Source organism: Giraffa tippelskirchi, chromosome 6 (genome assembly GCF_054371585.1).
Source record: "Giraffa tippelskirchi isolate mGirTip1 chromosome 6, T2T-mGirTip1v1.2.pri, whole genome shotgun sequence".
NCBI classification, from domain to species: domain Eukaryota; kingdom Metazoa; phylum Chordata; class Mammalia; order Artiodactyla; family Giraffidae; genus Giraffa; species Giraffa tippelskirchi.
Genome location: NC_137280.1, coordinates 74,293,480 through 74,309,756, shown reverse-complemented (window position 1 = coordinate 74,309,756; position 16,277 = coordinate 74,293,480). Strand labels below are relative to the sequence as shown.

Here is a 16,277-nt window from a genome sequence, read left to right as displayed (position 1 = left end):
GGGAGGGGCCAGCCCCCAGCTCTGCGAGAGCAGAGAGCTGCTCACGGAGCAGGGCAACATCCATGCCCTCCAGCAGGAACAGCCCCCAACACACTCTGACCTTTCACCCCAGGAACCCCGGGGTCACCCTCCACCCCTCCAGCTTCCTCTCCCCGCCCCAGGGTGTCCCTCCACCCCAAGCCCAGTGGCACCATCACCCCCTCCCTTCTCTGGTCTTCTAAGCCTGAAGTGAGGACACTTAGTGGGGGGCAGGCCGGGGCAGCCACCCCGCTGGACACATGGCCTGGAAGAATTACCAAGTGACCCATCCTGTCCCACACGGGGGGAATGCCGGTGACCCGGCCTCCAACACAGCAACAGGGCAACTGGCAGAGCCCACTCGGGCCTCAGCCCCTGCTCTGCTCAATCTGGGACGGCTGCGCCCTAAGCCAGGGAGTGCAGGGACCCAGCGTGGACGCCAGGGGGCGGCCGAGCACAGCCGGCAGGAGGGGCTGCGCCCCGCAGCATCTCTAGGTCCCGCCAGCCCCCCAAGGCTGCCCACACCCTATTCTCCAGGCACACGCAGCCCACAGGGTCTGGTTTTATTGCCTTCGAATGTCCAGAACACCTGACTGCCCCAGACCCAATAATTTAAGGTGCCAAGAACAGGTCAGGGTGAGAGGCTGCAGACGAGGGGCTGGGCCCAGTGATTAAAAAACACACCAGCCCCCACACAAACAGGCCAGGAAGGAGAGCTGCCCGGAGGCGGTGTGGGCAGGGCATTAGCAGGACAGCCAGGGACACAGGGTGGAGGGGTTGGGGAGGATTAAGCCTCAGAGGGACAGTGAGGGCTGAGGGCACAGAGAGAGAGACACGGAAGACACAGACACAGAGAGACATGCGGGCATGGAGACAAAAGGACCAGACAGTGGGGTGGGTGCATGCACACGTGCACACGCGCGCGCGCGCGCACACACACACACACACACACACACACACCTGCTGGCGTGGACAGAGCCGGAGGAGACAGAGGCAGAAAACACCCGCGAAGGGTGCGGGGGGCTGGACGGCTGCTGGCGGGTGTGCCCGGGGCTGGGGGCAGAGGGAGCCCGCGGCCAGGCGCCCAGGTCCTGAGCTACATGATGCAGCACTTGGTCTTGTGCGCGTGGGGGTCCTTGAACCGCAGTCTCTGCTTTGGCCGGTATTTTTCCAGGTAGGTGAGCTGTTTGCTGTTGATGGCTCCGCGCCGCTTCCTGGGCAGACCGCACCGGGGTGGGGGTCAGGCAGGACCCAGGCTCGGCCACCCGCCCTGCCCCCAGAGCTGCAGGCCCCAGAGGCCAGAGGGCTGGAGTGGGTCCCCGTGACCCATAGAGCCCTCCCACCTCTGGGCCTTTGCCCGGGCTGTTCCTACCACCAAATCACAGTCACTGCAGCCACCGCTGCTGACCTTCAGGTCACCTTCGCTCCTCCAGGCTGACCGCCTCACTTCCCCAACCCCAAGGTCCCCACCCTCCAAGGCCCCTGGGTTTACCTGGGTACCACCCCCTGCAAGCAGAGCCCATGGGGATGGAGCCTGGCATGCCAGCTGGCTGGGAGGAAGTGGGGGGGGGGTGGCCCTCAGGTGCCTGGGTGTGGGGGTACCTAGGACTGCCCACCAGGTGCTTCCCCATCGCCTGTGACCTCGGAAATGGCGGTGGACTGGCTCTGGTCAATGATGCGTGGGCCGGGGAGGAGCAAGCCTGCACTGCTTTGAGTCACCAGGTTGGGCCCAGCCCCTAGTCACAGGCCTCAGACCTGGAACTAGGGAACCGCGGGCTCAGCGAGATGCCCGGGGGCAGAGGTGATAGTGAAGGCCTGGCCCTTACCCTGGGGCTGCCTCAGATCTGTGCCAAGGCACAGAGCTGCACACAGGCTCACGGAGAGAAACCGTGTGCCTGGTGTGTGTGCATACATGCCAGGGTCCCGAGGAGGCCAGAGCTCCTGCGGGCACAGGCCACCTGACTGGTAAACAAGCCTTCCTTTGGGAGAAAGAGATGGCTCTGCCCTGGAAGCTATCGTCAGGAGAGCAGCACAAGAAGACGCCCAGGCAAGGACTGTGTGCGTGTCTCACACACACACATACACACTCACGATGGGTGGGCTGGGGGAGGGCTCGGGTCCTCTGTGCCCACCCCACTGTCCCTGCTGTCACCCCAGGATCCTGCTCTGCCGGGGCTCCTTTCCCGGGGGCAGTGGCAGACAGGAGCCCCCTCCCCCAAAGGAGAGGAGGTTGGGAGACCTCCATGGGGGCTGAGAATGGGGGGCAGAGGGCCCAGGGGCCAGGGCTTCAGAAGGGCAGTCCTGAAAGATCCTGGTATGTCTGCTGTCCCGGGGGGGTTGGGGCAGGTGGGGCAGGTGGCACTGGGGGGCTCCTTTCACTGCTGGGCTGGGTTGGATGGCTTCTGGGGGTTCTTCCTCTCCCAAGAGCTGAGGGGAGTGACACCCCACATCAGGAGTGCTAGAGGCTTAAAGAGGCGTCTGCCCCAGCTCCCTGTGTCAGAGATGGGTTTGGGCCGGCCTGTTACTCAGCACAGCAGGGCCGATCCGGACTGATGCACCCCAGGCTGAAGGAGCCATGGGCCCCAGAGAGGGGACCAGCCAGGCCCTCCATGTAGCCTCTCCTCACCCTCACCTCCCAGTCTGGGGAGCAGACCACACACAGGGACCAGTCCTCATTCGGGGCTAGGCAGCCTGAGGGGTGCGTTGGTACCACAGCAGGAGGCTGCACTGAACTGGGGAAGGCCTCAGAGGACAGCACAGGGCCAGGGGTCAGGAGTGCCTCCTGGCGGGGCCCTGGGCCCCTGCGGGGTAGGGAGGGAAGGGTAAGGACCCCCTGCACCCAGAGCCCCGAGCACCCATCAGCGCCCTTCCCCACCAGCCACTCACTGTCGGATGAACTGGATGGCGTCCTCGTACTTCATCCCGCTCTCGATGAGGGCCAGTGCCACGAGGACTGGAGCCCTGGGGCGGACGGCAGGGCCAGGTCACCCGAGCCTGGGCATCCACCCCCCTCCCCGACAGGCCGCTTGCTGGAGACGCAAAGTGGACACCTTCACCCTCGGGGACTGGGGGCGGCCCAGGCTTCCCCAGTGGCCTTCCCGCTCCCATGGAGGGCACAGGCTCCTCCTGCGCCTGCTGTGTGACCTCAGGTGGGCAGGGCCACCTCTCTTGTGTCTCAGGCTCCTCGTGTATAAACGTGTAGGGGGGAGGGTTGAAGGAGAGAGAGCAAAGTGCTGGGCTCAGGTCTGGCCATGGATGAGAGCTTGATTCTTGGTTACGAACCACGTTCATGATTCCCATGACTAGCTGGCGGGTGTAGGGTCTTTGTGTCTGGGTAGGGGCAGAGCTGCAGCTCCTTCCCACATGAAGTCCCAGCCACAGCAGTGGGGAGCGGGGTCAGACTCTGGGAAGGACTTCCGCCCTGCCCCCCAGGAAGGAAGTCATGTGACATGGGCTCAAGCACCCATGCCCAACGGCAAGCCAGGCCAAGAGGTCCCCAAGTTCAAGCCAGCCACCCTGCCCCACTGGCTCACCGTCCCAGGCCGGCCACGCAGTGCACAGCCACGCAGCTGCCAGGGTCATCACAGAACTTGTTCTTCAGCAGGCTCAGCCAGTCCTCCACCACTTTGCCGGGCGGGGGCGCCCCGTCATCAAACGGCCAGTCCTGCAGAGAGCAGCAGTCCGTGAGGACTCCCAACTTGAAGGTGAGGTGAGAGGCAGGGCCCAGGCCAGCCTGCCCAGGGGCACTCTGACAAGCAAGGAGAGTGTCCACGGGAGCCCCCCGAGGGTGAGGGTCGGGGCACAGGCCCCAGAGAGCACCCCCCTGCAAGGTTCCTCACCATCGTCTCCTCCAGGAAGCCTTCCCAGAACACCCTGCTCTTTTTGGGGGGCAACCCCGGGAGCCCTACTTCCCCTCTCGTCAGTCCACACTGTGGCTCTGGACTCACCTAGCCTGAGCCGTTCTGGGCCCACAGACTCAAGGGGTCTGGTTCGTGAACATGGCTGACACAGGCCTGTCTGTGTCCCCAGCCCCCAGCACAGCGGCACAGAGCAGGCCGGGCCCTGAGGCTGGAGACTGTTCACTTCCCACGGAGCACATTCACGTGGGGCAGAGGGGCCGCCCCAGAATCAGCAGCGCTTGGCACCAGGGGTGCATCCACGTGTCCACCAATGCCAGGCACCCGGGCATCTGATCCTGTTCCCAGACTCCAGATTCAGCACCCCTGGAGGACCCCTGGAGGACACAGGTCTGCCTGGCAACTGCATGTCCCTTCCTGTCGCAGGGGAGGCGTGGGAAAGCCGCTGACCCCTGTGCTCCGGGCTACTTTATAGAGTTCACCTGGCGCCCTTCCAGCACCCACGCTCTACAGGGGAGGACCCCTGGGTCACTCAGCAGGGAAGGGGCAGGCCTGTCCACCTCAAGGCTACGGCCCCTCTCACCACCATTGCCTGGCTCGGGGGCCTCCCCACAGGGCTGGCCCCAGAGCTCTGGCCGCTGTGGCCGAGCCACCAGGAACCACATGGCCCATCCCACGGGGCCTGCTGCCTGGACGCCGGTCCCCAGGAAACCGCCCCAAGGGTCCCTCCCTACAGCCTCAGGAGAGCCTCCCCAGGGACCTGCCAGGTGCACCCAGCCCGCCCCCTGGAGGCACCCGCTGCCCAGCGACAAAGCCCCGAACACCAGGAGCAGTGAGGTGGAGAGGAGCCCTGGGGCCGCGCCGACGCTTTGGAGATGCAGCCTGGGCACAAACACAACGGGGGCGGCAGGGGCGCGCAGCAAGACCACACATGCCTGCCTCCCCACCGGGGACCGGCCACCCCCCACCGCGCCGCACACGGCCCTCACCACAACCGTGATGCCGTCCTTCTCCAGCGGGGCCTTGTCGTAGGTCACCTCACACACGCGCACCACGGTGGTGGCCCCGTACTTCTTCAGGTCCTGGCAGAGAGGGAGGAGGAAGGCAGGGCTGGGCTGGGGACCCCACGGCCCTCGACGGGACAGAAGGGCTGGGGCCCAGGGTGAATCGCCAGCGGCTCATGGACTTTCGGGCTCAGGGACCTGCGGGGGTGGGACAGCTCTTCCTGACGCTTCTGGGGCGAGTGTCCCTGAGCTCGCCCCGCGGCAGACAGGGTGAACCACCCACCCGCGTCACCACTGAGGCGACACAGCCCGGAGCCCAACTTCCAGCATGACCTCCCTCCTCTCGGATGCTCGGGACCCCAGGGTACACCAGCACTTCCAGACTGAGAGCCCGGGTCCCCGGGCAGGGCGAGGACACGAGAGCCCACATGTGAGCCCCATGTGGACCTGCTCTGAGCAGCCCTCCCAGCCTGGACTGCAGGGACAGGTCCACCCAGGGGCAGAGCCAGACCCCGCACCTCCAGAGTCTCGGGGGAGGGGCACCTCGGGGTGGGGACGGTGGGCACCTGCCCAGGGGGTGCCCAGGAGGGAGCCAGGCCCCACACACCAGCGGGGAAGCCCCAAGCTACCCGGGAGAAGGTCAAGGCAGTTCACAGCCAGTGCAGGGATATTTATATGCTGGGGTGGGGGGGCTCCACTGCATGGGGTCCTCGTGCACCCACCCCCACCTGCTCCCGGCAGCTATTTTAGGGGCAGTGAGGAATCAGCTGCTGGACCTTGCTCATCATGCGATGGGGACACCGGACACAGTGAGGAGCGCACAGAGCTATTCTGAGAATGCGGGGAGCAAGGGGCAGTGCAGGGCTCTGAGGCCAAAGGGGCACCACAGATTCCTCTGGGCCTGCAGCAGAAGGTGTCGACCCCCAGCCCAGGCTGGGCCCAGACCTCATGACAGACTGAGTGCTGACACCTGTCCCACTCTGAGCCCTGACCCTGGTCACACTCTGACCCCTGACGCTGGTCCCACTCTGAGTCCTGACCCTGGTCACACTCTGAGCCCTGACCCCGGTCACACACTGAGTCTTGACCCCGGTCACACTCCGAGCCCTGACCCTGGTCCCACTCTGAATCCTGACCCTGGTCCCACTGAGCCCTGACCCTGGTCACATTCTGAGCCCTGACCCCAGTCATGGGCCATGCCGGGGTACAGCCCTCCTCCACACGGTCCCCAGCTCAATGTCTAGAGTCCAGGTCTCCCGACAGCAGGGTGCCCATTGCCTCCCTCCATAGTCTAGCATTTACACAGTTGCTGAAGTCCTCCTGTGCCCAGGCCCCTGTTCAACCATGATGAGCACTCAGAGGGGCTTATCTGTTGTTGCAAAGGGAATGACTGGAGGTCTGAGGTCACAAAAGGCCCAGCGCACAGTCACGGGCTCTGCAAACAGCAAGGAGCGCTGCAGAGGCCAGGCTCCTCCGGGAGCCCAGCGGAGAATGGCGGGCTCACATTTGCTCCAGTCTGCCAGGGCCACAAGCAGCAGATAGCTCACCTGCTTGCTCTTGGGGTACGGTGGTCACTCTCTCCCGTGGCCGGCTTGGACTCCTGCCCAGCCCTTCCTCACACAGATACCTGTGCCGGGAACTCCCAGCCCAGTTCCAACCCAAGGAGCCCCTGGAGCCCATGTGCTTTCTGTGCCTGGGCTGGCTTGGACCTGGCCTTCATGCCCTGTCCCCGCCCTGCTTTCTCCAGGCTGTTTAAGCAGCCGGTCCTCCCATGGGGGGACTACCACCCCCTTCTCCTCCTGCTCAGCCTCTGTTCAGAGGCCAGACAGCCAGCAAAGGGCTCGGGACTGCACCGGCCACAGGGACGTTCTGAGGAGGCGAGGCCCGTCTCGCCTCCTACCTCCACACCCGTCTCTGCTCACGCTGCATGGGTCCCACTGCCCACCCCACTGACCCCCGCAGCCCTTACACTGCAGCCCCACACGCACTCTCATGTGCCTCTCCCAGGGGGCCTGTCATCCCAAGCTCTCCTCTCACTCGGAGGCACCAGCCTCACCACCAGGCGTGCCAGATGCTCACCTCGATGAAGCTGCTGAGGGTGGCGTTGGTGGGGTTGTGGGTGATGAGGAAGCGCATGTTCTTGTAGCTGACCTCCACGGGGGCCGGCCGGTTCATCCGCGCCATGGCTGTTGCCCGCAGGACGGGGCTGCCAATGGGGCTGGGGACGTGAACGCAAGAAGGGCCCACCACCCCCTAGAACCCAAGGAGCACGAGATCCCTGTGCTTGTCCGAGAGAGAGAAAATGCCTTTAAAAAAAAAAAAACAAAAACCTGCCCCCCAGACCACGCACAAATATTGTGCAAATACTTGGGTGGGGGGAGGATGCTGCCCGGATCACGGAGGGGGGGGGATGATTAAAAAAAGAAAACCCAACACTTTACAAGACAAAGGAACAAAAGAGTCCCCCCAAGAGTAAAACGGGCCAAGTCCAAGCTCCTGCCTCTCAGAGCGGGAGAATTACTAGGGGACAAAAGTAAAAATAACAACAACCCAAAAAACTCAGCAAAGAAAACTTTAAAAAGCCCAACGTGAATTGGGCTGCCTAAGCCGTGGCCGGCACTGCGCCTGTCGCCAGGGATACCACCTCGGCATCGGTGGACGGCTAGAGGGCCACCTCTGCTCGAAGGCCCCAGACCCCCAAGGATTAAAGGAAGAACAAACTTGAAACTGAACCAATGGGGCTGCCGTGGGGTGGGGGTGGCGGTGGCAGGCAGCGGCCGCAGGGGGACAGCGGGCGGCTGTGACACGGGGCCTCCGTCACGTTACCCCATTGGGGTATGGCGAGTCCTGGAGTGGGGCAGGGGGCTCAGGCCACAGAGCCAGCCCCGGGCCAGGTGGTAGGGGCCATGGGTGGGCGAGGGCAATGGTGAGGCCGGAGGCGCGAGGGCCTCAGCAGCGGGCACAGCGTGGATACTGGGCACGGCAGTCCTCAGGGCTGCCCCCCGAGGGCCTCTCCATAAATCCCAGGCTGGTCAGCGGCAGGCAGCGTCTGGGGAGGGGGGAGAAGGAAATGAAAAGGGGTCCTGGCCCATGTCCCTCCCTCATCGGGCTTCGGGTTCCCTCTCAGGGAGCTTCTGCCAGGGCTGACCCGGGGCCCTGAGGTGACAGGAGAGCCACCAGCACTCTGGGCAGAGAGGGACGGCGGGAGGGACACACCCCTCCCCCACGAGTGTGCTGAACCCCAAAACACAGATTTCAAGGCAGTCTGTGGTGACAGAGCCACCCCTGCGAAGCCCAGGCCCCTCCAAGACGCCCCAACCCCGCCACCAGACGGTCAGCCCCTCCTCCACAGAATTCTGGCCTCTGCGGCATCTCTGAGCCCGGATCACTCTGGAGCAGCCCAATCCTCGGGGGAAGGGGCTCCGGCATGAGGCCAAGGTGACAGAGCACAGTGGGGGGTGGGGGTGGCGTGACAGCGCCCCCCACAGACACGAGCCACCTTACACGTCTCTCGAGGGCTCCCCTGTGGAAACCGGAGGCTCTGGTCAGCCTCTGCCCTGGGCCGCTGTCCACCACTCGCCCACAGGCCTGGCCACACAATGGAGGTAAACAAGCCACTGCCCTCCAGGAGCTCAAAGAAGCTGGGACAGCCCGCAGGAGCCTATGGGCCAGAGCCGGCCGCCAGGCGCTTGCCAAGGTGGTGACAACACAGGTGGCCAGGAGTGGGGTCCCACCATGACACAGCCTCAAGGAGGGACACTGCCGGGCCCCAGAGATGGCCATCAAGCACCTGCAGGCCTGTTTCTCCCTCTCTAGGCCCCAAAAGGCCAGGGCCAGGGGCCCCAACAGGAGCAATGAGACCCACTCCCAACCCCACGGACAGGCGAGGAGACCTTGAAACCACTAGCCTCAGTTTCCCCATCTGCAAACTGAGGGGCCAGAGAAGATGCCCCCAAGGCCCCTCCAGCACAACCCAGTGGTCAGCAGACCCCTCCAGCCACTGGGCTTAGCCTGGCCCCGCTGTCAGAACCCACACCTACTTACCAGGCAGGTCCTCCACCCACCCCCCCCAACACCTCTTACCTCTGCCGCGCCCAGCACCCCCTTCCCCAGCTGCCCACCAGGCCGGCTGGGCCCCTGGAGCCTCAGCCCGGGTGCGGACAGGGCCTGCAGCTGGGACCTGGACACAGAGGGGTGGTGGTGGCAGGCGGCTCCACGGCTGCTCCAGGCTCACGCTCTGCCCCTTGCCCGGTCCAGGAAGGTTACGCGGGGGTCCCCAGGGAGGGGGTCAAAGGCAGGGGGAAGGGACCGTGCATCATCCCAGAATGGGCTTCCGCTCGGAGTGCAGGCGAGGAAAGAGCCAGCCGCCAGGCACCCTGAGCAGCACGTGAAAACCTGCCCTCCTGGGGCTGCGGGGCTGCGGGAGGTTCCCGTGCATGCATGTTTACAGAGGGGAGGGAGGGAAGGGGCCCAGGGAAACCACAGGACTACAGGCCTCTCCCAAGGGCCCAACCCGCCACCTCCCCACCCACAGCTGCTGGACGCCTGGGGAGACCCCGTGGGCAAGGGCATACAGCCTGTCTCTCCTGCCAGTGTCCCTGGAGAGCCACCCACAGTCCTGCCCATGTGAACCTGTCACCTGCAGGCAGGGGCCTAGGGTCAGGCTGGCTGGGGGCAGGGGGCAGGGCCCTAGCCGAAATGGGGTCAGGGTCTGGGCTGAGGTTGGACCAAGATCACTGTCCAGCTAGGCTGGGGTCTTGCCAGACACCCTACTTGTCTCCTCAACGTCTAGGGCCCCCACCCCCAGGTGAGAGGGAAACAGTGAAACCCCCCTTGCTGCTCCCAGGCCGTTCCACCAGGCTCAACCAGGCCTGCGGCCTCCCCCTGGGGCGGAGCCCTACATCCTAACCACACCACCCCCACCCTGAGGTCACCGAGCAGGCCCCCAGGCAGGGCTGACCCAAGTCCACCAGCCAGTACCCCACACGCCCACCCCCACTCCCACCCCGGGACCCAGGAGCCCTCCTGGAAGCCCAAGGCCGCTTGCTCTGGCCTTCCCACCACTGGCTGTCCTGGGAGCCCAGCCGGCCCGCAAGCAGGCTCCGAGCTTTCTGCTATGTCCCGGACAGTCCTCCTTTCCAGACCCATCAGGAGAGGCCCTGGCCTGGCCCCTGTCCACAGATGAGTAAACAGGCCAGCGCAGGCTGGGGGACCTTCCAGGGCGCTGAGCAGGCCAGGCCCGGGAAGAGCTCCCCGTGGGAGTTCCTAGACTCAAGTCCCAGACGCTCATTCCCGGTGGCACAGCTGACTGAGGAACTGGAGTTTGACTCCAGAGGGCTTCGAGAGTGCCAGCCTCCGTGGACCCGGGACCCTGTATGACATGGGGGAAGGCTGCAGGGCCAGGGCTCATGGGGGTCCCAGGAGAGCTAAGGAGGGGGTGCGTGGGAGCACCGTGGGCAGGACCGGGCCGGGAGGGCGCGGGTGGGGCCGTGGGCGGCGACCCCGTGTCCTGCGGCGCGCGAGCACCGCAGGGCGTGGGCGGGAGGGGCTGGTTCCGAGGGCGTGGCTCCCTCCCCGGGGCGGGGCTGGGGTCCTCCCGGCACGCCCCCCGCCCTCGCGGCCCCGGCTCACCGGGGGCAAGCGTCCTGCCGCCGCCTCCATTCGCGCGGGGGCCGGGCAGGGCCGCGGCGCGGCGGCCGAGACTCAGTGCGCGGGGCGCGCCGCCTCCCCGCAGACGCTCGGCGGCCGGACTGCGGGGGGCTATTTATAGCGCCCGGGCATCACGTGGGCGGCGTGGCCGTGACCAGCAGGCGACCCGGCTGGTAGTGACTCCCACACCTGCCGCCTAAATATAACCACAAGCCAGCCCGCACGCCGGGGCAAACAAAGAGGGCCGGGCCGGGAGAGGAAGCGCCGGCGGAGGAAGGGGAAACGCAAGGGCGGGGGCGCTGCCCGCGCATCCCGCCTTCCTCCTGCCGTGCTCCGGCGCCCCCTGAACCCTCCAGCGGCTCCCCCATCAGGGAAAGGGCGCTGCCTCAGGTCCGGAGGAGTTCAGCTGGAGCCAGGGCCCTGGCGGGGACCTCAGTGCAGGTCTGGAGGGCGAGCTTCCTTTTGGGAATGGAAAGGAGGGTGCCCTGTGGCCCAGGTGGGCTCCAGAAGCTGCCGCCCACAGGATGAAGGATGGTGACTGACACCTGGCCTGGTCCTGCTCAGAGCCCTGCCCAGCTCTCCAGCCTCAAACCCGGGGACCCGTCCGCTTCCTGAGCACCTACTGTGTGCCAGACACTGCTGTCCCTCACTGAACCCTCGACACACCCCTGGGGGTGCTGCCATCACTCCCTCCCCCCCAACCCCCCAGTATGAAGGTGGGGAAACTGAGGTAGGGGGACACTCGAGGAGGCAGCCTTCACCCAAGGAGGGTCTCCACCTCCCGCTTATCCTCCAGTGCTCAGTGCAGACGCCCCCTCCCCAGGAAGCCCTCTGTGATGGGAAACCCTCCCCTGGGCCCAGGCCTGAACCCCCAGCAGGGTGCTGGCTTCACCTCCTGGAAGCACCAGGTCAGGAACACGCGCTTCCCAGACTGTGAGCCCCGAGAGCACGCAGCCGGGCACCGCAGGCAACCACATACCTGCCCCGGCCAGCCCGGGGGCCCACGGAAGGGGGTGGAGCAGGGTGGGTAAAGCCCCCAGCACACAGGGTCCCCAGAGGCCTTGCCTCGCTGGGAACCCGGCTCTGAGCCCATCTCCCAGCCAGCCAGCCTGGCCCCTGCAATCATCGGTCAGCGCCACAGGGGCGGGGTGGGAGAAACTGGCCGGGGGCCCAAGCCCAGAGCAGGGCTGGGTCCCAGCTCTCCCCACACACATACCCAGAGTGTCAGCCAGGCCCAGGGACCCGCGCTTGCCCACTCCTGCCAGGCGAGCAGGCAGAGGTGAGGAGAGGACAGCCATGTGCAGGGCAGAAAGGCCAGCCGGAGCCCCGCCCCAGCCAAGCCAGGTCCCTGCCCACCAGCTCACAAGCCCCAGGGCAAGGGCTCCTCCACCCAGAACCAAGGTGGGCTCTGCCCAGGACACCCATCCCAGTGCTCTTAGGTCCCAGCTTCCAGCAGCCTCTGCGTAAAGGACAGCTCTGGGCACTCAGGGCCCCACCAGCCTCCCATCTTCACGGCTTCCTGAGAGTCTGTCCCCTCAGACACCGTGCTGGATGCTGCGTGCCATGAGCAAAGCCCATCGGCCACACTGTATTAATAAAATAGCAGCTCAGAGGGGTCAAGGGACTTAACCCAAGTCACATAGCAGACAAGCAGAAGAACCAAAGTCGGGCTGAGTTTTGCTGACTCCCGGAGACCCTGACCCCTGGGCAAGCTGCTCTCCCGCCAAGTCACGCTGCATCCCCATCCATACAAGCTGAGAGGTCCCATCAGCTTTGTGGACCTGCACCCAGGACCCAGAGCCCACCATGCTGCTGAGCCCGCAAACCAGCACCCCTGTCCCCCCTCACTGGGGGCACCCGCTCTGGCCAGGCCTGGGGGGCACCTGCTGGCCTGGCACCATCCCAAGCCCTTCGGAGAAGTCTATTTTTATCAGGGCAGGAGCCGTTCCTGGAATCCTCCCAGACGAGCCCAAGTCCACACGCTGCTTGGGGGCGGGGAGGGGACCCAACAGGCCAAGCCCATGCCCACCCCCGGGGAGTCTCCCCAGAGCCCCCCGCCCCTACTCCCACAGCACCGAGGGTCCAGCCCCCTCACTGACCAAGTTCGGCCGCTTGCCCTCCCTGCAGCCACAGGCCCTTCAGAGCAATTATCCCGCCCCCCGGGGAATGTGTGTCCTGAAGGAGGGGCTCAACTCCACCCACCTCCTCCGTGGAGGGCCTGGCACTAGGAGGGCCTGGCACCAGGAGGCCCCCCACTTGTTGTGGAAGGAACAAATGACCCAACGTTCTAGGCAGAGCTCCAGATCTGGGCAACATCCAGAAACCATCACGGGATCGGAGCCCCTGAAGTCCAGAGGAAAACCTCAGAGGTCACCCGCGCCATCTCATCACCAGCTTGCACACCTCTGGTGACGGGGGCTCGCTGCTCTTTGGCCGCACCTTCCAGGCTGGGCAGCTCCCCAAGTTATGTGTCTGTCCCCCTCTAGGGCCTCCTGGATGGGGCCCAGCAGGAGGCACCCTGCAGAGCAGAATAAACCAACACAGCAGGCGCTGTGGAGGGCAGAATTGGAGGATCAGGTGGTCAGGGAAGGCTTCCTGGAAGAGCTAGCTGGGGAGGGCGACAGGCATGCAGCTCACATCTGGAAGCTCATCATCAGGGCTCGACCAGCTGCCCCGACTCCCTGTGCGACCTGGGGCTGTCACTTGCTCTCTCTCGAGCCTGAGACCTCCTCTGTAAGTGGTGACACTGTCAGGAAGGGAAGCCACTTTCCAGTGGTGCCAGCTCCAAGCCAGTCAAGAGGCGCCCAGGTTCTGACCTGGAAGCAGAGCTGTTAGGAGCAGGCTTGAGTTTCCACCCAGGGAAGGCACCTGTTCTCTGCCAGGATCTGGGGATGAGAAGAGGGCTGCAAACGCACTGCCCCCACATGCTGCATGGGGCCGCCCCTCACCACACCGGGTTTAATGGTGCCTCATGGGCGTGGTGCACGCATTCGAACAGAAGTGGCCAGCACCCACATGCCATCAGCCACCTGCATGGCCCGGGCAGGCCATAGCGCCACTGCGGACTCAGGAGCCGTAACTGCCACCTCTATGGGCAGGTGGGTGGATGTGGGCGAGGCTGGGCCCCGGCCTGGCCGTCACCAGTGGTGGGCACAGAGCAGGCAGCCAGGTGAGCCAGACCAGGCACCTTGGCTCTTCTGAGCCCCGTGGCCACCCTGAGTCCACCAGGCCCGCACGAAGCCTCCCTGGTCTCAGTGGCACCACCAAACAGGCACCAGGTGAGGGGTTTGGCCTCCCCACAGCAGGGCTCCTCCCACCCTGGCTCTCCCACTTTGGCCTCAGCTGGCCTGGCCTCACCATGCAGGGCCTGGACCCTCCCCTGAAGGGCCCAGCGCAAGAGGACAGGGCACAGGACGGACAGAGGGCCGACCTGCCCATGGGGTCTGGGGTTGAGCCCGACACTGTCTGGGACCACCTGACCCTGGGGGCCTCAGCTCCTCATCGGAAAAAGGTACGATAAGCCCTGCCCGGCAGGGACAAAGCACTAACAGCTGGAAAACGGGGCCTCTGTGGCCACCAGGCAGCAGCTCCAATGAGGAAATAGGGCAGCAGAGGAAGCAGGACTACCAGGAGCCCTGCAGGTGTCACCTCTGCCCCCCCACGGCAGGGGCCCCCACTGGGCACCGGAGCCAGCCCCCTCTCCCGCATCCTGGTCAGTTCTTCCTGCTGGGGGCTCACAGCTGAGGGCACATGGCAGGGTCAGTGGCACATGAAAGGGTTGGCTCCAGCTGCCCAGGCAGGCTGCCTGTGACATCACACGGTGACACGCTGGCCGCAGCTCATCCCAGTGTCCAGCACAAGGGGGGACTGTACCCCTGGGGCTGCCTGTCTCTTCTCGAAGCCCCACCATTCACCTGTCACTGACCAGGACCCCCTCCCCCCACCTGAGGCCCAAGCCCTGGCTCTGAGCCCAGTCTGACCCCCCCCCCGGTCCTACCTGCAGCTTCCCCTGCTCCCACCCCGGACCTCAGAACTCCTCCAAGGGGGACAAGGGAGCCAGCATCCATCCATTCATTCATTCATTCAATCATCCAATTCACAAATGTTCGCTGAGCATCTTCCTCTGCCGGGTGCTGGGCTGAGCTTGGGGACACAAGGGAAGAAGTCACCAGTAGATACAAAAAGCCTGTCCTGCCCTCTCCTGCCCCACTCCCGCCCTGATGGGGCATCTGGCCACCCTCTGCACCCCAACCCCCACGCTGAGAAGCCACCTCCCAGACTGCCCAGCACAGGTGGGCCGGATAATACTGTGGCTGCCCAGAGGGGCTGGGAGTGCCCCTCCCACCCCTTGCAGGCAGCACTACTGAGCCTGGGGTCACCACAAAGAGACCTCACCCCCCCAGTGCCTCAGTTTCCCAGGCTGTCACCTGCAGGGTTAGAATGTGGCATTTTCACAGTGCCACCTGTCACTGGGCTACCAGGTCCCACCTGGACCACCCCGGCCAGCAGCCCAGCTGCCCCTCCCCTGGCTCCTCCCGGGGGAGAGCCACCCCTCTGCAACTCCCCCTGGCCTCCAGGGGTGGGCACTGCGGGTCAGGGGTGAGCAAACCTCCATGACCCCAGGTGGGGTGGGGGTCGGTGGCAAGACACACAACCAGGCAATGGTCTGAGAGACAGAAAGGACACTGGTCAGGGGTAAGGGGGTAAACACGAGGCCTCCCAGAGGACGTGGCCTTTGGGCAGAGACTCAGGATGCACATGCGCTGCACGGGTCCCCAAGGCGGGACGCGTCAGACCCCCTTGAACTCCGCGTTCTCGCGTGCCCCGTCCCCGTCTAGCACTGCTTGCTAGTCCAGGAACCTTTCCACAACCGCCATCACTGTCACCCTCACCCTACACACCCCCACCCGAGGCGGAAGACTGAGTGCCCCGTTCCACGTGGAGGCCAGACGGAGACGCAGAGCAGAGCTGTCTGAGACCCGGGTTCCTTCTCTTCGCCCCAGTGAGTCACGGAAACCTCACGGCTGGGAGCCTGGGCCCGGGGGAGTGCTAACACAGACGAGGCCTTCGATGCAGCCGCTACAGCGGCCCAGCAGCAGCCTCGTCAGCCTCGGAGCTCCAGGTCCTCAACTCAGAGCCCAGCAGCTCTCCGGCTCAGCACAATTAGGACCATCCCCTCAGGGGGTTATTAAAACCCAAGATAATAATGGCTGACAGCCTAAGCGGCCACTTGTTAACAATAAACATTAATGATGGTAGTTCTTGCTTGTTGAGAACCTGCTTTCTGAGGAAGCCCTAAGATAGCTGGGGTCAAAGGCCATGAGGTCCTCACTTCCGGGCTGGGGGTTCCGCCTCCCTGATCCGTTTGGTACAAGGGGGCTGGACGAGGCCCAGCTGGTCACTGTGAGGATCAGAGTCCCAATCCGCATTAAGGGCCACACCAACCACAGATGCATGGGAATCAGGCTGTCGCCAGCCCCAGAGCACCCCCTAGGGCACTTGCTGACCAGGTGACCCCAGACAGCCCCCCTCACCCCAGCTGGCAAGGACGGCCACCTCCTTTCACTCCCCAACATGGTGACACGTGACCAACCATGTGGCCACTGTGTCGTGACTCTCGTCTAACAAGAGAGGACACGGGTGCAAGGGGTCTTGGTCACTACCCAAGGGGCAGAAGAACCAGGCTGGACACCCCCACCCCCCGCCAGCTCTGGGGCCCTGCTTTGCACTGTGACCCTGTCCCACCTCC

At 65.0% G+C, this 16,277-nt stretch overlaps 1 protein-coding gene across 20 annotated transcripts in view; it reads right to left on the bottom strand.

Annotated features, from left to right (window-relative positions):
• Nucleotides 1–16,277, bottom strand: part of PTP4A3 (protein tyrosine phosphatase 4A3) — a 44,703-nt gene that overhangs the window by 11,873 nt on the left and 16,553 nt on the right. For 10 of the 20 annotated variants that reach the window (XR_014057736.1, XR_014057730.1, XR_014057728.1 and 7 more), the window contains exons 2-6: nucleotides 6,959–7,928; nucleotides 4,865–4,957; nucleotides 3,552–3,682; nucleotides 2,905–2,979; nucleotides 979–1,232 (exon numbers count right to left, since the gene is read on the bottom strand). Coding sequence is in view for 3 of the 20 variants with exons in the window: in XM_081504222.1 (XP_081360348.1) it covers nucleotides 1,115–1,232; nucleotides 2,905–2,979; nucleotides 3,552–3,682; nucleotides 4,865–4,957; nucleotides 6,959–7,063 (522 nt within the window). In the remaining 17 variants the exon portion in view is untranslated. Of the gene's footprint in view, nucleotides 1–566; nucleotides 1,233–2,904; nucleotides 2,980–3,551; nucleotides 3,683–4,864; nucleotides 4,958–6,958; nucleotides 7,929–10,510; nucleotides 10,620–16,277 lie in introns of those variants that run through there. The other 10 variants (XR_014057724.1, XR_014057720.1, XR_014057721.1 and 7 more) reach the window with 3 other exon arrangements.